This window comes from Topomyia yanbarensis, chromosome 2, assembly GCF_030247195.1.
Source record: "Topomyia yanbarensis strain Yona2022 chromosome 2, ASM3024719v1, whole genome shotgun sequence".
Classification (NCBI taxonomy): Eukaryota; Metazoa; Arthropoda; class Insecta; order Diptera; family Culicidae; genus Topomyia; species Topomyia yanbarensis.
Genome location: NC_080671.1, coordinates 169,018,130 through 169,042,839, shown reverse-complemented (window position 1 = coordinate 169,042,839; position 24,710 = coordinate 169,018,130). Strand labels below are relative to the sequence as shown.

The 24,710-nt window shown below is 39.6% G+C and overlaps 1 protein-coding gene across 2 annotated transcripts in view; it reads left to right on the top strand.

Annotated features, from left to right (window-relative positions):
- Window positions 1–24,710, top strand: part of LOC131682072 (serine-rich adhesin for platelets) — a 51,802-nt gene that overhangs the window by 17,577 nt on the left and 9,515 nt on the right. The window contains exons 2-5 of one of the 2 annotated variants that reach the window (XM_058963263.1): window positions 16,576–16,762; window positions 16,819–17,002; window positions 17,070–22,757; window positions 22,887–23,510. In XM_058963263.1, the coding sequence (XP_058819246.1) occupies window positions 16,577–16,762; window positions 16,819–17,002; window positions 17,070–22,757; window positions 22,887–23,510 (6,682 nt within the window). In that variant the 5' untranslated portion in view covers window position 16,576. Of the gene's footprint in view, window positions 1–16,575; window positions 16,763–16,818; window positions 17,003–17,069; window positions 23,511–24,710 lie in introns of both variants that reach the window. The other variant, XM_058963262.1, reaches the window with a different exon arrangement.

Genomic DNA, 24,710 nt, shown 5'->3' with positions numbered 1-24,710 from the left:
TCGATCCGAATATTAATAATAATAAGGGTAATATTTTAACCTCTGGTAGTCGCACTAAATCAAAATGTTCTAACGATCGAAAGTGCATTCAATTACCTTTAATTCAACATAATAATATTTCATATCGATGCAGTGCAACCGAAGATACTTGGATTTTACTAAACGTACTTTTAATTTTAAAGGTGAAATTCATTTTTTCACTGTAACTCGTTTTAGTGTTAATTTTTTGAACCTCATTTTCGGATTCAGCACACGATTTTACATCGAAAATGACGACTAGCTTATTTAGTTCAGAAATGCTGTAAACTAGTGTAATGGGACATGCCATCCAAAAGTTAGTAAAGCGTTTCGTCCAGTGAAGAGCTGTTGTGAAAACATGAATAATTCTATACGCACACATAGTTTCTAGCCATTTCAAAAACTTAGATAGGAACATATATATATATATATATATATATATATATATATATATATATATATATATATATATATATATATATATATATATATATATATATATATATATATATATATATATATATATATATATATATATATTTATATATATATATATATATATATATATATATATATATATATATATATATTTATATATATATATATATATATATATATAAATATATATATATATATATATATATATATATATATATATATATATATATATATATATATATATATATATATATATATATATATATATATATATATATATATATATATATATATATATATATATATATATATATATATATATATATATATATATATATATATATATATATATATATATATATATATATATATATATATATATATATATATATATATATATATATATATATATATATATATATATATATATATATATATATATATATATATATATATATATATATATATATATATATATATATATATATATATATATATATATATATATATATATATATATATACATAAACGACATAAACTCAACCGTTTCCACGCTAGCAACTAATCATCATTTAAAATACTGTTTTTTTGTTCAAAAATCGTAAAATGATTTAGAAAATACACGAGATAAGCTGTTTGTTGTAATATAGAAAGTTGTCAATCTTAATAATTCAAACCTTTTTACGGAACATACCGAACTTGTCAGAATGATATTTAAAAATTATAGTAATTAATTGACTTTAAAGGGATCATCCGCAAACAATCAGCAATAATGTTGAAGATATTAAATATGAAGACTTTGTGTCTTCAGGAAAGTTGTTGGCAAAAGCTTGCTCTACAACTTTGCTGAAGACATAATTTTAATACATGCACTAGCATGAAAGTTGGTGTACCTATATCTCACCTTTAGGGAGATTAATCATCGAAATAACAACACCATATGAAAGGGCTTGCAATGTTCACAAATTCCTCCGAGGACATTATTAACTTAAATCTAACGATTTGGGCGTAATTAATAGATCCAGAGATTTTGGCGAAAAAAACACTGCGATGGCGTGGGCATAATGCTTTTAGTTATAAAAGAAAATCGTGGAGTAGAGATGAAAATTTCCGAGAGCCTCGGGAAAACCTTGAGCTGTTGCACAGAAGCGCAGGTCCATGAAGGTCCTAGATTGACACAACGAACGTCAATCTCAAAGACGACATATTGAGGCAAGTTGAGTTCACAGCCACAAACATAAAGCTGTTCGCACACGAAGCGACAGGACACTAGAGTGGCTCAAAAATTACATTTTTCAGCACAGCACTTTTTAAGTTTCTTTTGTGGTCCCAAATGCCTGTGCAAAGTTTGGGAGCGGTCGCTTGCTTCCCGGGTTTGCGCATTGCGTTTAAAGTTTGTATGGGATTTTATATGGGGAAATCAATTATTTTGCATTTACGTTAAAAAAGATCGCTATTTCACTCATTATGAAAATCCAGCTTTATAAAACGATAATTCAAACCTTGGTTAACAACTTTGACGAAGACGGTAACTAGCGACGAGTTTTCAAAAAATAGTTATAACGATTTTAAAACTTATTGTTCAATCCAAATGCAGAAATTAATTATTTCTTCCAACACTGTCATTACACTACGACACCGATGCTTTAAACTTGAATAAATGAGAATATATTCATCGCAGAGACTTGGTACCTTCGAATAAAATGTTCAGAATGAATTGCTGAATAACATAGACGTAGTCACAAAATGAAAACAAGAGAGGGTGTGGCTTGTGTACTCCCCAGTTCCCTGTTTAGATAGTTTAGTATAACATAAGGAGCACATTTTCAACGCAGGTTTAAACCGCCGAATTAAGAATTAATCTTACGTGTTTGAGTGCTACTATTTAAGGGCTCTACTGTTATCTCATTTAAAATGGTACAGCGGTTTATAAGTTTTACATATTTTAAAACCCTATTTCTTAGCCGTTCAGAGTCAGAATTTTAAAAACTTCATATCCTTAGATTCCTTGAAATCTCGGAATTGTTTCTATTGACGTTCGTTTGAGCATCTAGGAGCGAAACTAGGATAGTTTTTTCAAACAAGCGTTTTTTATGAAATTGAGTTAGGTTCACGCAAAACAGAGGTGATGTTGGCGAACCAGAAATATACTTCAGGTTAGAACCCAACGCGATTTCCAGACCTGAGTTAGTTTTTGACCCAAGCAAAAACAACACATAAAATTGTAAGTGTAAATTTTAAATATTGTAAATGTTATTTCCCACAACAAAGATAATATGATTCATATTTGGGTCTATCAAAATATTAAGAAAGTTAAGTGGTTGACATTTACAAGGACGTAATGATTCTTTGTCTTATACAAAACAATCTAAACAGGGACTGGGGAGTACACATGCCCCCCCCCCCTTCTTCTATTCATTTTCTGACTACGTCTATGATATTCAGCAATTCATTCTGAACATTTCATTCAAAAGTACCAAGTCTCTGCGATGAATATATTTTCATTTATTTAAGTTTTTAATGTCGATGTCGGCGATGCACCGGCAGTGTTGGAAAAAGTAACCAATTTCTGCATTTGTATTTTACCATAAGTTTTAAAATCGTTATAACTATTTTATGAAAACTCGTAGATAGTTACGGTCTTCGACAAAGTTGTTACCCAAAGTTTGAACTATAGTTTTATAAAGCTGGTTTTTCACATTCAGTAAAATAGCGATCTTTATTAACGTAAAAGCAAAGTAATTGATTTCTCCATATAAAATCCCATACAAACTTTGAACGCAATGCGCAAACCCGGGAAGCAACCAATCGCTACCAAATTTTGCACAGGCATTTGGGACCACAAAATGAACTCAAAAAGTGCTGTGCCCGCTAGTTTAAATCATTTTTTGAAGCTTTCCCATACAACCGCGAGCCACTCTACATGACACACGCCACAAAAGATATTCACTATGGATTTGGTTCTTCCTATCCCAACGCTATTGCTGTTGCCGCGTTGGAATAGGTAGAACAAAATCCATAGTGAACATTTTTTGTGGCGTGTGTCCTGTCTCGCATTTCAGAACAAGAGAAACCGTGCAGCGGATGGAGTAGAGTAAGCTATGCGAGAGAAAGCGAAGCACGAGACATGCAAAACTTCGCGGGCCAGTAGTCTGTCAGGGAGAGAAAAAATTACTGTTTATGAATCAAGACTTCGACGAAACGAGAATAATGTATAAGTGAAAAGCTGAGCTACACCAGCTACAATGAATTCGAGACAAGATCAGAGCTGGACGATTTCAGTTTAGTTTGATACAACTACATACAATACAACAACACGTGAAATTGATAGGCGAACAAACTGAAGCATCACTCATAAATCATACTAAACTTTCAGTGACTGATAGACTATCAATGAGATGATATTTCAAACTCATAGCTGTCAGATTATTCGCTGGTCATGCGATAGCGTCAATCAGAGCTGCCATTTATACAGATTTATCTGTATTATACAGATTTTTTAGCACAGATACAGACTTGATACAGATTGAATACAGATTTTCAATACACAATACAGATTAACACAGACTTTTAGAATTTTAAAATGGCAACGCTTTTGGCGGACCCTTTCTGAAACCGTTTCAATAACACTTTTCATATTCAAAACAAATAAAAACATGAGTCGGGAAATCAACAGATTGATTTAAAGTGCACAATATAAATTCCGATTTAATGCTTGAATTTCTAGTAGACAATACTTGAGTAATCAATGGTAATCAATTATCAAAATTCTTTTTCTTCATTCAACAAAAACAGAGTTTTAATAAGAAGGATACAGATTTTTTTTTCGAGAGTTGCCCAATGGAGCTGTAGAGCTAGGTTCTCGGAAGGGCTCCCCGTCAGAATCACATACTACAATTTGCAGACGAGACAGGCAATGTCACCCAATAAAACACTGCATTAGGCCAATTGTAGCGGGCCGTAATTCTGAATGTGATATTCATTGTACGGTTCAGGTATGTGCGGAAGTAGGGACTCGCGATCGCATGTATCATCGCGAAGGGTTCGAGCATTTGTACGTTAACGTGTTCGATCGCGTGTGCGTTTGTATGTCGCGTGTGCTAACGTGTATGTAACCTCGCGTATATAAAATCTATTTTATAACCGTGTGCATTTCGCATATTCGCGTGTATTCTTTGGATAATCGTGCGCGGGCCGTGAATCTAATACTTTATATTTGGTGTACGGCTCAGATGCTAAATGAAAGTGAGATCTTCCATATCACGAGTTCCCGGCGATGTCGCCGTAGAGCGTGTGGTCTAGTGGATATGAGCTTTATTTTTTTGATTGGTCCAACTGAATGTATGGACCTAAATTACTAGAATGAAGGCTAAAGATTTCCGGACGTGACCGATTCATGATCGCGCGCGTTTGCGGATTCGCGTTCGTAACTTCGTAAGTACTAAAACGTTCACATAATTACCGGAGTGTTATCAAGTTTGCGCGATAGCGGGCATAGGTGTGCGTAGATGATCGCGAAGGGCTTAAGCGTTCGTATGTTGACGTGTTTGTCGCGTGTGCTCGCGTGTATGTGACTTCGCGTGTATAAATTCGATTTTGAAACCCTGCGGCCATTCATATATTCGCGGACCGTCATTCTGATATTTAGTTTGGTGTACGGATCACATTCTGACAGGGAGTGAGTTATCCCATATCACTAGAGTTCCCGGTCATGTCACCATGGAACGTTTTGTCTAGTGGATATGGGAGCAATTTTCCTTAATTCTTCAATTTTATTTATTTTTTTTTTAAATTAACATGGACCTAGACTGTTGGTACCGAGGATAGAGACTTCCGGACGATTCCGATTCATGATGGCGCGAACGCGGGAGTTTGTAGATTAACGCTTGAGATCGCGTTGGTATGTTTATGAGCGCTGAGACGTCAACCTTATCACCGGGGTATAATCATGCTTGCGAGTTGGTGGGCGTAGGTTGTTTAGAAAATCGCGAGGGGTTCTAACGTTTGTACACTAACGTGATTTTCTAACATATTTGCGTGTGTTGTGTGTTCCTGAATGGTCGCGCGAACCGTGAGTCTGATATTAAATTTTCGGTGTGCGGCCAGAATTCTGGCAGAGAGTGGGATCCCTTATATCGATAAGCTTCCCGGTCATGTCGCCATGAGACGTGCCGCCGAATAGGTATGAGCGTATTTGCCCAATTGGTCCAGCTGAAGGCATGGACCCAGGCTTCTGGGATCAAGGATAGACCTCCGGACGTGACCGATTCGTAATCGCGCGCGCGAGGGCATTTTTGTAGGTTCCCGCTTGAGACCGCGTTTGAGAATGTGTGAGTGTTAAGATGTTGGCTATCACCATCTTTGCTGACCCAGCTGAAGGCGGGAGTAGAATGGCAGTATAGGATTCGAAAAGAAGAGATAAAAGACAATATACGAGAAACGCAATAGATAAAACAGGTACAAGATACAGCTAAAGTTATGATCATCACATGAAAGACATACATTAGTACTTCAAACACTACTAATACTTGAATACCCAACCACCACACATAGCACATCCTTTCTCAATTATCTATTTGTTACTAGTTGATTGTTGTTTATGAGCGGGAGAATAGAAGAAAGATAAAGAACAGAAAAAAGGCTCCTATCAGCCCTCCCGGCCTCCTCGATACACCACTATCGAGGTGTATTGTAATCAACATCTTGAAGCGGGCTTCTTATATAAATATTGGTGAATTATTAACATAAGAACTAATTAACCTCTAGTAGTAGCACTTGGTGCAAATAGAAACCAAAAAGAGCGAAGGGTCCTTATATTTAGATAATGTTAAAACCTCTATAATAGAAATAAAAAAAAAGAATGGATCAAGCGTGCTTGATAATTTATAACCATCTTTAAGTGGTGTCTCAGATGATAATACGCGACTGCGTGATTTTCACCGTCAAAATGTTCCGCGGAGAGAAATTTTGGGATTTTGTCCAAAAAAATCACAAGAGCTTTGGATTGAGTGGTCGCTTAAATATTAGGAACCTCTATGTAGAGCACTCTAGTTAGAGTATGGCCACGAAGAAGACACATGACGTATCCAAACGAGCATGAAATTTGACACATTCACAATACGATAAATTTTATGCTCGTTTGGATACGTCATATTCTTCTTCCTCATGGCCACACTTTAACTAGAGTGCTCTGCCTCAATAGTGTACTAGCTGTGAAGTGTCCGCATAAATACATCTAGCTGAATCGACTGAACAAAACTCTCTTTAAATCCTATTAATAATAAGTAATACGAGAGAAACAAAAAATCAAAGGCTTCGTAGACTTTTGCAAAGATAGAATGTCAGACAAAGGTTGGGCCAACCTCGGGCAGTGCAAAAAAGCCATCAAAAATTTATATTTCTGGAATTCACTCCAAAGTAAGAAAATCTTTTTCTTGTGTATCTCGCCAATGAAGGAGACATTTATTCCGTCCAATTGGATGAAGAATTTCGAAAATTTGCTTTTGAATAGGGAGTACGCGTCAAAGTCAAAATGTGGGGGTATTAAAACTGAAATATATCAAATGTCGGTTAATATACAGTTTTCTCGAAAAGACATTCAGCATGTTCTAAAAGGACTCTTGAAGTAATTGAATCTTCATTTGATTGCATAGTTTTTAGCGCATCTTCTCATCTTCTTTTTAGCGCATCTTCACATACCCCGGAGCCGGGGTCTCCCCTACTAGGCACAGTCTTCCTACTAGTCATGGTTTACCATTCGTGTTCGTGAAATATTGCACGAAATCATAGAATATTATTCGTGTATTCATGAACTGAAAGTCGCAACTTACCAGTCGTGATCGTGAAATAGTTTGCGAAATCAAAATATTTTAGTACTTGACCTAGGATCTATCTTGCGTGCTTGTGATATTTAAAAGATATCACTAATTATTTTCGATTTCATGCAACATGATCATAAAATTTTCACGGAAGCTATTTCACAAAATCTTGAGTATTATTCGTAGAATCATTTTTGTTCCATGTACTTTTCAATGAAATATATATGTCCAGCATCAGTAAGTGGCACGAGCAGTAGTCATAAGAAAACAATTAGAACCTCTCTCGTTATTCATTTGATAAGATCCAGTGTGATGTCCCAACAGAAAAAGAAAACTGCGCTGATCACCAAAAATACATTATAGAGCTACAAATCGTGTTTGTGATACAGTTCATGGAAAAGATCCCGCTTATTAGTCACACATTTATGCTCCTGATGATATTGTCGCGATGATCATGATAAGGCAAAGAGAAATTACGAATATCATAATAAAACTGCTGATGTCATCAACATCAGTCACATCACTCCTCATGTCCAATTCGAAAGTAAGCTTTAAAATAAAATATCATGATAACGTGATATAAATTATAAAAATCAAAATCGTAAGATGTTTAAATCAAGAACGTAAATCATACTACTGGTGACAAAAATATCAAAAATCGGGACTGAGAGTCTGAAATCATGCATACAAAACACATTATTCGTGATTAAAATATCAAAAATCGTGATTAAGACTCATGAACATAAATCACTCTAGTCGTGACTAAAATATCACGATTACGTGAATAGAAGTTATAAAAATGGCGACAAAGATCCTGAAATCTTGAATGTAAATCTTATTATTCTCACATAAATCGTGTTTAGTATCCTGAAATCATGAGCATGAATCACTCTACTCACGACTAAAATACCACGAAGCAGAAATTACGAAATTCGTTAAATAATCCTGCAATCATGAACATAAATCACGCTACTCTGACAAAAAAATCCGATAGCAATCATGAATCAAATACTACGGTAACTTGATGAGAAATCACGAATAAGCTCCTGCAATCATGAACATCGTTTAACTGTCGGCTGTGCCTTCCCAAATTGCGAACAAGGATCACAACAAAAACTAAACATGTACAGGGAACAGCCACAGTAGCCCTACCAAACATTCGAATGTAACACCATATATATGTTCGACGCGGACGAGTTTTTTGGATCACAATTAGTTTCATGGACACGAGGTTTATTATTCATACTTGGTCACGGTTTTCGTAAATCCTTTAGTTCACGAAATAGTGAATTTATGAACAGATTTATTTTCCGTGCATACTATTCAATTGTTATGGGGCATACTCACCGATTGCTATGGGGCATACGATCCTTGTGTTGTGTGACATTTTCCCCAGGGTGAACGAAAAACCTACAATTTGAGCATCTTTGTAGAACGCATAATAATATTTTCATTAGCATGTTTTAACAATACATTAAGTATGAACTAATTTAGCAAGTATGAACTAAATTTGCAATTAGACTCTAATTACTAGAGAAGCCGTGTGGTGTCCGGCGGGCTGAAATCTTTTTGCACTATTTCAACCAAGAATAGAACCTCTGGGAACTGCTCCCATGTCGTAAGAGGCGACTAACAACATGCTAGGAGTTCCTAGGCCGAGGTTTTGTTCCGTACCGAAGACTTAATCTGGGCGGACCTTAAGGTTTTCCATATTACCCTCTTTCCAGTCTGTATTTAGTGAATCACTGACATATACCTTTTCTGATTCGCCTTTCTTGATTGTGTACCAACGTTTTAAGTTTCTTCTGGCGGTTGTATATTAGCCGTAAATGACGAAATCTAATTCTACACTAAGTAACAGAATATATTAATATACCGGCACTTCCACGCCAAGGTTTAACTTCCAAAGCTTTGGCTTAAAAACCGTTTTTAAAAAATGGAAACTTTCATGCAGGAAATTTATTGAATTGGCCTAAGATGGAGCTGTCGAATTTCACAAAAAGCTTTTTATGTTGCAAGTGATCTGTAGTTGTGTTAAATTAGGTATTTTTCTATTATATTTGGAACCGTCTACCGACAAATCTACATTTACGAATACCTCCAAAAGTGACTTCTTGAGGTCTCATGAAGGCCTGACACTAGCTTTATGATACTTTTGCTTTTCTAAACAGTAATAAAAATCTCAACATTCAAGAACTTCACTTTGTCAGAAAATGTAGGGCCATCGGAAGCTAAAACTTCGTAAAATCGCACTCCTGGTCCTTTTTTCAGTGCAGTACTCTACGTCACTCGTTCAAATTTGCACCGCTCTTATGGTAGTCGGTATTTGCTAGTATTACTGTTCTCCCATCCATTCTGGTAGTCAAACGGTGGGATAGCAAAATTCTTACAAGTTTCCTATCTCATGCCTCCACGCGATTCTAAGTCTATTGATGACATTTGGTCCTTAGACCGCAGAATGAGAGGGTGCGAACAGAATGAGAGGGTGCGAACAGATCTAGTCGAGAAAACATTGCCGTAAAAATGAATAGTTGATCGGAAATTAGCCCCAATACGACTAATCTGACTAGTATCTATGAACACGGCTCAATACGTATTGAAAATTCGCCGCGTCTGTTTTTATGAACCTAATTTAAAGCTCCGTTATTGCTAACAAGCCCGTGCATCAGATTAACAATCCTTTATATTTCCCTTCAGTGTTCGGTATTATCGCTCGTATACTTGTATTCCACAAACAATCCGATATGGAAAATAAGAAATACTTTCCTTGATTTATAACATCTCGCGCTATTTTTGCCAGTATAATATGCTGTCACTTGGTAGTTTTCAAGCCAATAAATATATCGTAGAGAAGAAGTAGCGAGTTCTGTCCAAATACTGTTGCAATAAATAGTGATCCGGCCCATTACGCAGATAAGATTAGCTTTTCCAGGCAATACTCCCACGATCGGCTGTGTGGAGTTCAAATTGTTTTTGTTTAGGGAACATAGTATACTCTCGGTAGCCGGCTGCCCAGAGTTTAAAAATAACCAAAAACTAAACAAGATCATCTCTTTTTCGAGTGATCGTGCACTCGAAGACTAACTAAACAACTACCTAATAAAATATGCTTTACAGGTCGCATCGTTTGCTTGGAGCGAATCCTAGACCTGATACCCTTCCAAACCACCAAGTCCGCGACACCTATGGAAGAGTCTGATGAATCGTCGTCCTTCCGTTAAGTAGGTGGAGCATCAACACTTCCTGTCTACCTTATCCTTTATCCTTCCCCGTGAACGATGGAGATGGGGGCGGCCGGCAATGATGGCTATCATGCTGTTGAGGTTTTAATATGGGTCGGATTGGTATGAATTCCTACTTACCACTTCCTAAGCAACTCTTATTAGATAATCAGCAGTCAAACATGATGAAGTCAGTGTGCAATCCGCCAAAATCATCGTCACAACGCAACGCAACGCAACGCAAAATTAGACTCTAATTACTAGAGTAGTTAATGCGAAGATCATAGTATACAACGTTGAAAAATAGCTATTTTTCCTTAGTGGGGACATATTAGACCCGTTTACCCTATTCCATGACTGGCGGCAGGCATCATTCCATTCAATGATGCATATCACACATCACAGAAAAAGCATGTTAGGAAGCGTATCCTCGATGCTAGAAGCCTAAGTCCATGCCTTCAGCTGGACTAATTAAGAAAATACGTTCATAGCTATTAGACAACACGCCCGCGTTCGCGCGATAATGTATCGGTCATGTCCGGAAAGATTTACCTCCATACGTTCAGTTGGACGTTTATATACACAAGTCAACACGTTTAATTGCGACATAACCGGGAACTCACTTTCGTCTACTGTACACCGAAAATTAAGTATCAGATTTACATACAAACGCTCGAACCCTTTGCGATGATACGCGGGTTCTCGAAATCCATGCGCCTGCACAAATCTGAACCGTACAATGAATATCACATTCAGCTTCACGGCCCGCTGAAATGGGCCTTAAGCAGTGTTTGAGTGCGTGACATTGATCGTCTCGTCTACAATTGTAGTGAGTGATTCTGACGGGAAACCCTTCCGAGAATCTAGCTCTACAGCTCCAGTAGAACAACTCTTGATAAAAAGAGAAAAGTTGGGCATGAAAAAGTTTAATTATGTTAAACACAAATGCGTTGGATATTCGGACTACTGGTATTTTCGAAATATGAAAAAATATTCAAAAAATTAAGTCCTTGGTTTCCTTCAGATTCAGCTCTAGTCATTTTTGCTCTACATATTCATATAGTCACACCAAACATTCGAATCAGTTAGTTAGATCAATGACTGCTGTTTGTCAAATGTATTTGTTTCAATGGTAAAATAAATATTAGGGCGCACGGTTCTAATTTTCCCTTCGCTCAAACATGTGTATTTTACCGCACTACTGATAATACGAAACAAACAATTATAGGTCAAATAATCAACAATTTAATCCTACATCATTAAAAAGACCAAAAATGGTTTATCACCCTACCGACTGTGCTGTGCATGATTTGTACTGATGTGTCAATGTATGTGAAAGGCCAAATTATGTCATTAGATAGATTAGGAAACACGAAAATCTATCAGCGAATATTCCCGGGTTGTTTTTAAAAACAAGCATCATCTGCATCTGCAAGTACTGATCAGACGAGTAACTAATGGACATTTCGTATTTGCGATTACACTCCACTACTGCAGTCGACGTTACATTTATTCAATCTTGGGGGAAAAACTCTGCCTTTTTGATTTGTTGTTTATTCATTTACTTTAACTCAGAGGATTATTTCTATTATCCTTTTATTTTACCAATTAGGAAGTTTCCGTATCTAGCCTCCTTCTCAATGAAGCAAGCATTTTCCTTGTAATTGTAATTTATTAGTTTACGATACCCTGTTGATTACATTTGTATACCTTACGTTAGGTCAAGGAAGACCTGATTCAAAGGTTATTCTATTAGCAGATCATCGTGTTCAATAGAATTACGAATATTACAATATCATTTATTCTACGTTATCAATGAATTGATAGGAGGTTCCGAAATACGTCCGTAAATTGCATCACCTGCGGTACACTATGAATCGCAAAAAACGCGGATCCAATGAGAAAAGCTGCGATGAGGCAGCCACTGAAGCGCCACTGCAGCACTACTAAAGTGGAAACGGCAGTAAAAACTGTATGACATGACTCTCGGCCTCTGCTTAGCTCTCAACCTCAAACTCACCGCAACGCGAACAACGAAAAAGGAGGAAACCTCTGCTCGCGCCGCGAGCTGGACGAGAAGTCTTCTTTTTGTGGTGCTGTCGTTGTTGATGTTCCCTATTTTTTTATACGAAACACTGTTGTGAGACGCTGGCCAGTGCTGGTGAGCCGTGAGGATTGCCGTTGCCTATTCCTATACACGAATGGAGTACCCGTGCAGCAGCGGCGAGAATAGGGTAACTAGTGTATAGTATAGGAGTTTCGTGACGGTGTTTGTGTATGAAGCGTTTTGAGAAGGTCGGCTGATTGGGCGGCATTGGTCGGCCACTATTGCGTTCCCCGCGAGGGGGTGGAGGCTTACTTTGGTCAACGGGTATGGCACTGACTGTAGATAGTAAGAGAGGAGTCATTGCTGAAGGAGAGCCAAATACGAGGACATAGATCGTGGAAAATGTTTGGCAAAATCATATGTTTGGCGCAATGATCGATTCGCAACTTTTCGTCCCGTCTGTACATGCAGCCAGCAGTCTTCCAGTGATGGTGGTGGTAGTTCCGGTAGAAGAATTGGCACATGTTTTTGTGTGGCACGAACATACAACACAACGATTATGAGCGGTCTATCTTTCCGAGTGGAAAGCTAAAGTTGCGCAAACCTTTGAACGTTATTCAGCATCACACTCACTCAAATCCATTTTGGAGAATTCCATTCATAGTATAGAGTAATGATAGGTTCTCTTACACTCAAACAAGTATACTACTACCATTCACATCTTAGTCCCAGTCCCTTTGAAGGTTCAATAATTTTATAGGGGAGCATATGAAAAGATGGACGTGGATCACCATTCAGACAAAATTGTTAAAATCCTAATTTTATGACATCTTTAATTTTACTACAAGCCTTCGGAGATCACTTGTACGGAATATTTATTTTACAGAAGCAAAATAAAGACCATTTTCCACACTATTTTATTAATGAGGTGGCCTGCAATCGACGCATGTTTACTTTACTCCCAAAAATCAATATAACAAAAATGGCCTGAGATGGTGGAAATTTGAATTGAATGCCCCATATCACATTACCATTTGAGCTAATGCGCTGATCAAAGAGGGCAGACCCTGCTCTAACCAAAAGCTTCAAATGGGTAAGGTGATAACAGAATCAAAGTGAAAATAGGCCCATTACCCTAATTCGATTTACTGTTTCCTTAAACACTCCAAGCTTCAAAATTAGTCGGAGCGCTAGTTTGAATAGCTATGTCTCCACTGTTCTTCAACAGATCCCAAAAATTTTAACACCCATGTACCTATAACCACTTGAAAATTTAATTTTCCCATGACATGTTTTTTTTAATATTCCGAATGTACTGTATGTAATGCTGGAAAAAATGCGTTGTGCATTGCATACATAGAGGAAATTTTAGGAGTAAAAGCGGTGAAAAACTTTTCAGGGTAAAATAGAAAATCTTGTAATATCGGATTTTCAAAAAAAAAAGAGTAAAATTTTCAGGATCTATTGGAGGTATATAATAATTTCGTTTCGTTTTGTAAACATATTAGGATACCAAAATTTGATCTGTCTGATGTCTACTAAAGCATAGGTATACAGTGAAGACCCGATTTTATCAGCCCCCGACTTTATCTACCCCCATTTATCAGCTTTTTGACCCAGCCCCATATGAAAATTGAAAGTTGGTAGTTTAATGGGCTCTAGCAGACGAACCAAGTTGAATTCGAATAAATCCTTTCTTGAGCATATTTTTCTTATCCTAGAGATCCGAAACATGCAAAAAAAATTTTTTCTTTTGCACTGGGAATTTAAGCTAACAAATCAGGAAAGGTTATGAGGCTATATCTAGGGACCAAAGAAGAATATGTTAAGAGATTCGGTTTCTCAAAAAGAAAGAAAAATATATGTCCCGATTTTGTCATTGTCCCCGTTTTATCAGCCTAAAATTCACCAAGGGGCTGATAAAAATGGGTCTTCACTGTATATCGAATATGGTAGACCATTCAGGGGGAATGGTTTTAATTCGCCTGGCTGCAAGGCAATTCCATGTGCGCTTGACGGATTTGATGGTATTGCAAACATCATCAAGCATATTTGAGCATTAATCTTAAAGAAGCTTGTGATAGCCCTAATAAACATTGTATAATATAAGAGCCTAAGTTCAGGGTATCATCCAAACAATATCTGGAATCTTTGCATATATGGGTTAAAGTTCGCATATATATTTTTTTAAAAAGGAAACAACTGCTTTAAGGTGGTTTTTGCTTTACGATAGTGGTGCATCGAGGAGACCGAGAGGTCTTTGAACCTTTTTATTTAACCTTTAACTAACGGTCAGCCAACAGCCTGAACACACTGGCGTAGCCGACTGCCAGTTCGCCGTGGGTTGTCTTTTTCTGTGGGCTGTTTACAAACATAGTTCAACAGCTTAATGATAGTGTCTGTGGGCACGGTTCGCAGTAGAGGTCATTGTATATATTATAATAATTATAGTTTTTAGTACTAGTGTATAATTGTTATGTGTTGGTCGTATGGCTTTCTGTATGTGTTCGCCTGAGTATTTGTGACAGCTGGGCCAGGTAATGGGTGCAGAAATGGCGTACATGATAGATTAATGGGTAACCTTTTCTAGGATTCGTTGGTCACTTTTTACCGGTATTCAATTCCTGCATTCGATTCGATTGATTCGGGATGATCGGATTGGATAAATTAAGGTACGATTAATTTACCGACGTCATCTATTCCATAGCATGAAATTATTCTGGTAGTGTAATTGCCGTTAACAGAAAATAAGTATCATTTGCTGGCAATTGAACGAGTTCAAGTAGTTTGGTTGTATGTTACATGTGTTCTTTTCCTACTTTATTAGTTAGTTTTTCATGTACTTCTAGAATTTTACTTTTTCAGTAATCCAGAATACTAAAAATAATATCGATTAATTTGTGCGCTTCTACTTATTTTGAGGTGTGAGGTAGCATTATATGGGGGAGGGGGAGATTTGTATTTTGTGATGATGTAGGTAGGGGATCATGTTATGCTACGTAGCTTTTTTAAGGGAGAATCCCTTATCTTACCCGTTTAATCCAATTGCTAAGAACCACCTGATATACGATTCCAAAATCAAAGCGAGAGCAAATTATTTGGTTCCTGTTCTAGATGGTTCATGCTTCGTTTTTTTTATTCTTAAGCCTTTGAAATTTTTCTAATTACAATGGAAAATTCGAAGTTTTTGTTAGCTAATTCTCTAACAATGCATACTCATCTTTAGGGGAAGAGGGTTACTGTCAAGCTACGTCATTATCAGGGGGTATTTAGATGTTTGTGACGAAATGCTACGATGGGGGAGGCGGGTGTTAAGAATCACTTGTTACAATGTTACGTCATCAAAATAATTTTGCGTCGAAACGAGAAGAGATATTGGCATGGAGGCAAAGAAGGAATTATAGAGCTTGCCGGATGCATTACATATTTCGATGCTAGTGCGAATTTTTCCCCAAGCGTGATCCTCTATCATCTCTCGAGAGATTCTTAATCATGAGCCAAACATCCAATATAAACTTTTTCTCTGACGTACGAATACCCTCTTACATACCGAACTGCACGTCCGTTATGGTTTTCAAGTGTACATACAAGCGCACGGGCTCCTCACGACAATACAAACCAAATCGTAATCGTAACCTCGAATATGCAAACGAACTGATCCACACATACCTACATCCACGGTCTCGCATAATAAGAACGTCTTTATGTCGACGTGTTAGCGCTAACGCATTAAATAAAAATTCATTGCAAAATCCCCAGATCAAAACAGTCATTTTCAACTTGCGAAACTTCCAAGGAACTGTCACACTTGTATTTTCGAAACAAATCGCTGCCAGAACACTCTAAATCGAACCAATAGAGGCTACAGAATAAATATTTTTATTTAGGTCCGATTGATAACTGCAAAGGGAACGAAATGCGTTGGTCGACGAAATTTTTTTGAATACTTCGGGCATCATCTAAGATTAGCCACATGCTGAAAATAATATATAGACAGTCGAACACTAATCATTTTGCATTTAATTTTATTTAGAATGGCGGCCGATAGTGACGGTGATCAACAGAATAACAACCAGTGCAGCAGCACGCTGAAGGCAGTTGTCATTTGCGAGGGAAACCTCCATGATCCCGGTTTTCAAACAAGACTAGACGGTCTGGTCGCGAAATTAACAACGCTGGTTGAAGAGCCAGCCGATAACGGGAAGCTTACGGTGGACAAGGTAAATTGCTAGATGCCTACATTCGGTTCGAAGAAATATATTTTTTTGTCCCTTAGGTGGAACCATGGAACAGCGTACGTGTCACTTTGTCCATTCCCAAGGACGCAGCGGTAAAGCTGCGCAAACTTGCCGCCGAGGGAAACAGTGCCCTTCGAGCGCTTGGTATACTGTCCGTACAGTTAGAGGGCGACACTGTTTTGTCTCTACGATTGGTGGGGCAAGAAATAGTGCTGAGGACGGGTAAGCATCCAGTTGTTTATCAAACAGTTTTTCACGACTTTAATCGTTTTATTTCATTTTTATTTAGATAATTCTACCACTGCTGGATCAACTGCTAGCGGTGGTGCCAATAGTGGCTTAGGAGAGCTCACGCGGATACTCTCCCAACAACAGCAGCAGCAGCAACAGCAGCAACAACTGCAACATGGGCAACCGCAGACTTTGCCGCAGGATACATTGGCTGGTCCTTCAAAAGTTTCTCCTCCTCACATTCACCAGAAGCAGACACCATCTTCTGTTGCCGCAGTTCCTGCGACGTCTGCATCATTGGCGAATGGGCCCCTTGCGAGCGAAAGTACCATTTTCAAGTCCCCAAACACTATCTGTCCCATGGATGGCAAATTACCGGTCCACGTACCAAATGTGGTGGAAAGCTGTGAATATCCATTTGAGAGTATGACCCAAGCGAGAGTTATTCAGCGAAGGGAAAACACTCTTGGTGTAGTATCAACAGCTCCCGGTTCTAGTGGTGTCAGTAATAAAGTACCCAGCAGCAATCATTTTATTGCACCCAATCCGCCTGTGCCACCCGCTCCGCCATCGTACCAAGCGGCTGTTGGTACAATTCCTACCGTGAAAAGTACATCTTCGGCAACAGTTGCTGTTGGCTCCAGTGGTGGCAGTACTGCATCTTCTTCGGGATCTGTGGGTAATGTGGCCATGACCAGCCCGTTGCTGGTGAATCTGCTGCAGAATGAGAGTGTTATTTCGCAAAGTCTGGCGACTGGCGGTTCGAAGTCAACAATACCGACCATCAAGCAAGAACTTTTGACAAGCGGCAATAGTGGGATGGGTTCTGGTGTGGTTGTTGAGAAAACTACAGGCATTGTTGGGATCGCATCAAATTCTAGTAAAGTGAATGTTATCAATGACAATGAACTAAGTGTTAACAGTGGTGGTCTACAGAAAACATCGTGTATCGTAACTAATAGTAATAATAACAATCCAGTGCATCCAGTGATCGGTAACTGTGTTGGCGGTGCTACTGTGACAGTCTCGTCGACCACAGCGGCACCTTGCGGTATCGTTTCTACCCATAAGACAATATTAGTGAATAACAGTACCGCTAGTGTTGGAGCAGCGGGCACCGATACAGCGTCCGGACCAGCAGCGATCAGTGCTAGTGCTAACAGAAACCCTAATAATAATAATAATATAATGACAAACACTAGTAACATAAACAATACAGCTAGTAACAATCAGAATGTTTTAAATGTGCCGCCTTCTCTAGTAACTCCACCAATGTCAGTGCCTTCTTCAAGTAAAAACGTTAGTGTGCAACAACAACAACAGCAACCAAGATTTAATCTCGGCCCCAGTGGGGCTGCCGCAGTGAAGCCTTCTATTCAGCAACATGCTATGCGACCGCAGCAGGTGCTGGCAGTGGGAATGGCTCAACAACAGCAGCGACCCTCTCAGCATCCATCCTCTCAACAAGCGCATTCTCTGCAAGCGAGCTTAAGTCGGTTTCCGGCCCAATCACAACATCTACCCTTCAGACAGCCATCAGTACCACAAGCGCAGCAGCCGAATATTGTCAACTCACGGTGGCCAGTGCCACAGTCGATGGACTCAGTCACCAAGTCGAGTTATCAGGAATTCACCCGCTATCAAATGCAATACAATCTAAGTCAACAGCAGTTGAGTATTAAGCAACCTCAACAATTACAAGCGGCACTGCCCATGAGCGGTGGTAGTGATTTGCTTGGGCTTAGTAGTCTAGGTGATTTACCGGATTTCACGAAGAACGATCTCGATTCGCTTCTGCCTACGTTGAACAGTGCTGATTTGGAAGGCGCATTTCTGGACGAACTGGATCTGGGCCTCGAGCAGTCCCTTACGCCCACCGGTAGTGGCGGAGGACTAGCAAAATCATCTGAACGAAAATGGAAGCAGCAGTTTCTAATAAATCCGCTCACCGGGGAGCTAGAGGAAACACACGTTGAAGAGACCGAAGAAAATGATGAAGATGCGTCTAAGAGTTTCCCAGAATTTCATTCGGAAATGTCGAATTCGCTCTATTCCGATGATGACACCTCTTGTAGTACTGGATTCTCCAAATTCACTTCTGACGTCAGCGACACAGAGCGATCTTCAACGGCTGACGGTGCGGGCTTAAGTGGATTCGGTAGTGCACCACCCGGTACTGCAAACAGTTTGTTAGGAAAGCTTTCGAAACCGGCTAAAGTGAAAAAGGATAAACTGAAAGATGGAAGCAAAAGTTCAACAAAAACAAAAGAGAAGAAACCACGCGAGAAAAAGTCGTCATCATCTTTAAAGCAAATCAAGACAAAGGCTAAAATTGTGTCTACGGAAAGTGGTGGCGAGTCGCCTGGAAGTCAGGAGAAAATTAAGCTTCGTTTGAAACTGGAAAAGTCCGAAGCTATCACTGTTAGCTTGGTACAACCGCAGCTAATCGGCGGCGGTGCCAGCAATAGTGGTGGTGGTTTAGGCATTAGCAGTATCAATAGAAAAGTGCAATCATCACAAGTGCTAACAGGGACCAGCGGGATGGGAAATATTTCCAATTCGGCAGGGGTAAACGTAGCTGGTATGAGTTCTGTGCAGACGTCATTATCTTCATGTTCGCTCTCTTCCTCCACTTCTGTTGTCTCGGTTGGTAGTGTAACGCAACAGCAAACACAATATCAGTCAATGGTATCCCAACAAGCTCTTGGCAGTAGCTTTACGGGCACTAACCATAGTGCTGGAATCAACACCTCCAACAGTAGTCCATGCCTGCAAACGCCGTCTCCTGCTGGCGAGGAGCTTCGGGTGCCCCCTTTACATATTAGTTTGCGGGGGAAAAATTCCGTGGTTATCAAAAACTCCCGAAAGGATCGCAAAAAGAGCCAGAGTGGTGGCGAAGAAGATAGCGACGGGTGCAACTTTCAGCTCGGTAAAAAGAGCTCGATCAAACGAAGCAGTCATTCCACCGATAGTCGGATAACTATGGTTAAAACAAGTGAATCAAGTATTCGGTTAAAGATCGAAGACTCTGGTTCGCCTGCTGGCCCTTCCTCATTGCCATCCTCACCAAATCATCACAACCATAACAGTGCCAGCAGCGGAGGTAGTTCATCAATGAGTATGCCAATCGCCTGTGGTGTTTCAAAAGCGAATTCGAATAAATTAGAAGATCTGAGTCCGTCAGTGTCCACGGCGGTTGCCCCAGCATTGACGTCAGGTGATTTGATGGGTTTTGATCAGCAACATAAACGATCAGCGTCGGACTCCGTTCACAGCCCTAATGGGTTAATGTGTCCGGAAAAGAAACGTCGATTAAGTACCGGTTTAGGAAGTAATCTACAATCTGCGGGGACTGTCGATGAGTTGGGCATGAATGCGAGTAGTAACAGTGCAGCCACCAGTATCAATGAAATAAATGAAATATATGAAACTCTAATCTCGTCCACCACGAGTGGTCCTATTGGGTCGACGAATGTTGGCACATTGCCACAATCCTCCCTGCTAGCAGCGGCAACGTCGTCAGCAAAAAACTTGAAGAGCTCCAGCACGAACAACAGTATCAACAACAACAACGCGTTTGGCAAATGCATTAGTAGCAGCAGCAAAAACATAGTCAAGCCAACGCAGTCGAGCCCAACGACGTCGTCTGTGTCATCGCCTGGAGCTCTGGCATCTGTACCGAATACTATGAGCTCGACACAGTCCTCGAAACAGCATTCTCCTGCATCCCCTTCAATCGATGTTGTGCAAAGTGGAAAGTCTCCTCCCACGGAAAGAAATCATTCCGACGGTACCACTGAGGAACAAGACTCTGCCGCCGGTGATGACAGCACTTGCAAAAATAGTAGCAATACATCAACCACTACCTCAGGATCGGAAGTCTCCGTCAATCAGCGAATAAACAATACACACCATCATCATCACAATCGTCCACCGGAACAACCAGGCAATTCTCCCTCAACCAGTCTAGATCAGTCTATAAACCAACAGCAGCCGGCCCCAACGATAGTCGGTGTCAGTAATCATCTGTTGACGCAGGGAGTGCGAGGTTCCCCTGGATCTCAGGCGCAAGGTGAAGATAGTGGAATTGAGTCAATGGACGCCCTGTCGGAAAAGAGTCCTCATCAGGCGTCTCACAGTCCGCAAGGCAATGAGTCAAACAAAATGCTTCGAATGGATAGTCCGAAGGATAAAATAGCTGTTGCTGCTGTAGAATTGAAAGAACCGTTAAAAAACGATTCTGGTAATACGAACAACAACAACAGTCATGCAAGTTTGGACGAGTACATAGATATAGAAGCTGCACTGGCCAAAATGGAAGGTCTCAATGAACTACAAGTCACGACCAAACTGAACGGTGATCATTCGACCTTAATGAAACCAAAACAACAAGAATTGGATTTATTGGGTCACAACGCATTGCTTAAGCTTGACAGTGCAAATCTTAGCAAAATTCTTGACGACATTGACGATGACGAACTAGTAATGTCGGATACTGCTGCTAACTTAAAGGGTAAAAGTATTGAAGTGTCTTCCAGTGAAAACTCAGCCCCGAAGCAGCAGGAGTCGTTAGTGGTTAAAGGAGAAGAGGCAGAAGACTGGCTTGGGAAGACAGGGATAAAGCAACAACATCAGCAGCAACAGCTTAAGGGAGAAGTAAATGATATACTCACTAGTAGTAGTAACAATAATCTGACGGACAAGATCGAGATTAAGCTGGATACCAAGCAACTCGTATTGGAAGATTGTTGTAGCAATAAGGAGGTGTTAAGTTTAGAAAGCGAATGTGATAGTAAGATAGATGATTGTAAAGCTGTAATTAAAACTGATCCCGAGGAGGCTATCGTTAGTAGTTTAAAGCAACAGCAGAGCTGTAGCAAAGGCGACACGGATAACAGCAGTACTAGCAGCAACCTGTCGGACACGAAGCCAGAGAAATCTGCTTGTATAGATAAAGGGGGTGGGCCTACCTTATGTACCACTGATAGTAAGTATGGTGCGAACGGCGAAGCAGATAGTGTTCCCGAGCTCAAGCCACGTCACGAGCAACCACCGCTATACAGTTATTCCAGTGAAAAGGCTCGCGAGCGACGCTCAGCTGCTAGTTCTACTTCTTCCAGCTCCTCCACGGCTACCGTTGTGGAAATAATCGATTTGGATGATTCGGGCAAATCCAATGACTTGGAACCTCCGTTGCAAACCCAACCAAGTCAGCAAATCGATTCGCCACTATCAATTGATATCCCTTTGCATCCAGAGTCGGCCGAGAATCGAGTGCGGACACGGGCTTCTAGTAAACTGGAAAGTCCTCTTGAGCCCCCTCGACAGAGTCCATCCATCGAGTCACCGGCTGCCGAACGGTTGAAGAATACTCTTAAACATGCGTCCACTATAGCGAATTTAACGACGACAGCTGTCGGTGGTGGAGGAGATCGATTAAGCCCAAAAACGCTTCCGAAAGCAAGCAAACGAAAACGCCAAGGCTCGGAAAGCTCGACCCAGTCATGTGTCAGTGATGACATAACTGTCCCAACTCGAGCAAAAAAACCGCGAAAAGCAGCAGTAGCAGCGGCTGCTGTGACGAGCGCCGAGAAACAAAAGAAAGTCGGTGCTAGTCGTAATACACAACATAGGAAAGCAGTAATTGAAACGCCTACTTCGTTGAATACACCAGTGATCCAGACAGCAGCAGCTGCAGCGATGGAAGATTCATCCGATAGCGATGAACCTTTGATAGAGATAGCGGGTAAATTTCGAAACTCTAAACTTACTAAACCAAGTACTTCTTCTACTACCAATCCTTCTACCACTTCTACAACTACTACTTCGACTACAACGTCATCATCAACCTACTCCTCATCCTCCTCTACAACAGGTACTGGATCGTCGGCGTCATCTGGACCAGCTACTAGTGAGAAAGAGAAATCCCTTCGCAATCATAAAATACCGTCCTCAGCTTCCAAAACAGCCAGTAGTAGCGGCGCACAGAATTCGTCATCATCGGCAGCATCATCGAATAGCATCAGCTTGGGTAGTGGAGTTTCCAACGCCCACTCTCACAAATCCAACGCTCATTCCAGGTCTGCTAACAGTGTGCCCGCAACGCCCCATACCACCAGTTCTACTGCATTGACCGACGAAAAAATCAGCACTCGTCGAAGTGTTCGTATGACAACGTCGACTCTTTCGACGGCTGCCATGAACAGCAAGGCAAAAGCAAATGCATCCGGCTCCCCAACCGTGACTCCAAACTCTATTTCCACTGGCGGAGCCAGTAGCACAGAAAACCATCGCGAATCTACACATCATCACAGTGCTTCACATCTCAAAATTAATCATGTGAATCATCTACATTCGTCGACAACCGGTATCGGAAAAACTTCTACGTCTGCAGCAACAGCAGAGGTGAAAGTTAGTGCTGGCACCCATGCGGCATCGGTAGCGTTAGCCGATACTGCTACGACCAACATGGAAGTACGACGGAAAACGAGAAGTGCAGGTAAGTTTCAACGGTACCGCTTGACCGTTTACTAGCATAGATAGATACATGAATGTTTGACATCGATGTCTGATCATTAAGCCGAAAGCCGTTAGGCCGAGTGTAGTTCGGCCGAATGCCGTTAGGCCCAATGTGGCCGAAAGGATCATTAGACCGAAAGCCATTTGACTGCAGGGATCATTGGGCCGAATGGGTCATTGATACTTTATGGACAATTATTTATGATGAAAAACCTTTGACATTTTTCAGGTTTCGGTTTTCGGGAAAATCACCTATTTATGGTTTTCGCAGCTTTCAATTCTAAATAAGAAGTATTTCGCGCCAACTCGAATGTTGGCAGCACCCTCTCAGTTTCTGTATATGAGAACTTTGTCACAAAAAGTCACTTTGCATACTTTGTTTTTGCAAAAATGATCTAGACTGTCTTTTGAAAAGGGTCAAACTTTTTTTACCATTTTTTTTTTCAAATGGCTATAGTCTAAAAATGACAAATCATACAAAAAATTGTAGGAGAGATTTTCGCAAAATTAGCCAATTTATTTAAGAAAAATATTGTAACGAATTTGGTATATATTCATAACAAACTTGAATAAAGACTGGAAGACTGCAGTTCAGTTGTTCATCTCAAAAATGATAAATTTTACGAAACAATTGACAAACTTTTCTAAAATTTATTTAATGTCTGATGTAGTAGCAGCACAATACAAAAATAAGAAAAACTTCGCAAGCTTATGTAGATTCCAGTCAAAGTGTGAATTAAGTGCAAAATTGGCATTTTTGCAACATCCTACGGCAACATGGGAACATAATAATATCTTGGAACAAAATTTCATCCAAATCAAAGATGGTGTTTTTTTTTGTAAATCGACTTTAAATTTTTAAAATCGATTTTTTCAGTGTATTCAAAAATTTGATTAATTTGAGAAACTCACTTCTACAATTTTTTTGCAGGATTGTTCATTTTTAGATTATAACCATTTGAAAATAATTGGTAAAAAAAGTTTGACCCTTTCAAAAAACAGTCTAGATCATTTTTGTAAAAACAAAGTCTGCGAAGTGGCTTTTAGTGACAGTCTTCACGCACAGAAAGTTTCATTAAAATCTGAGAGGGTGCTGCCAACTCTGAATACGATTTAGCACGAAATTCGTCATAACTGTCCAAATGTCCACTTTTGAAATGGATTGCTCTATCGGCTAAAT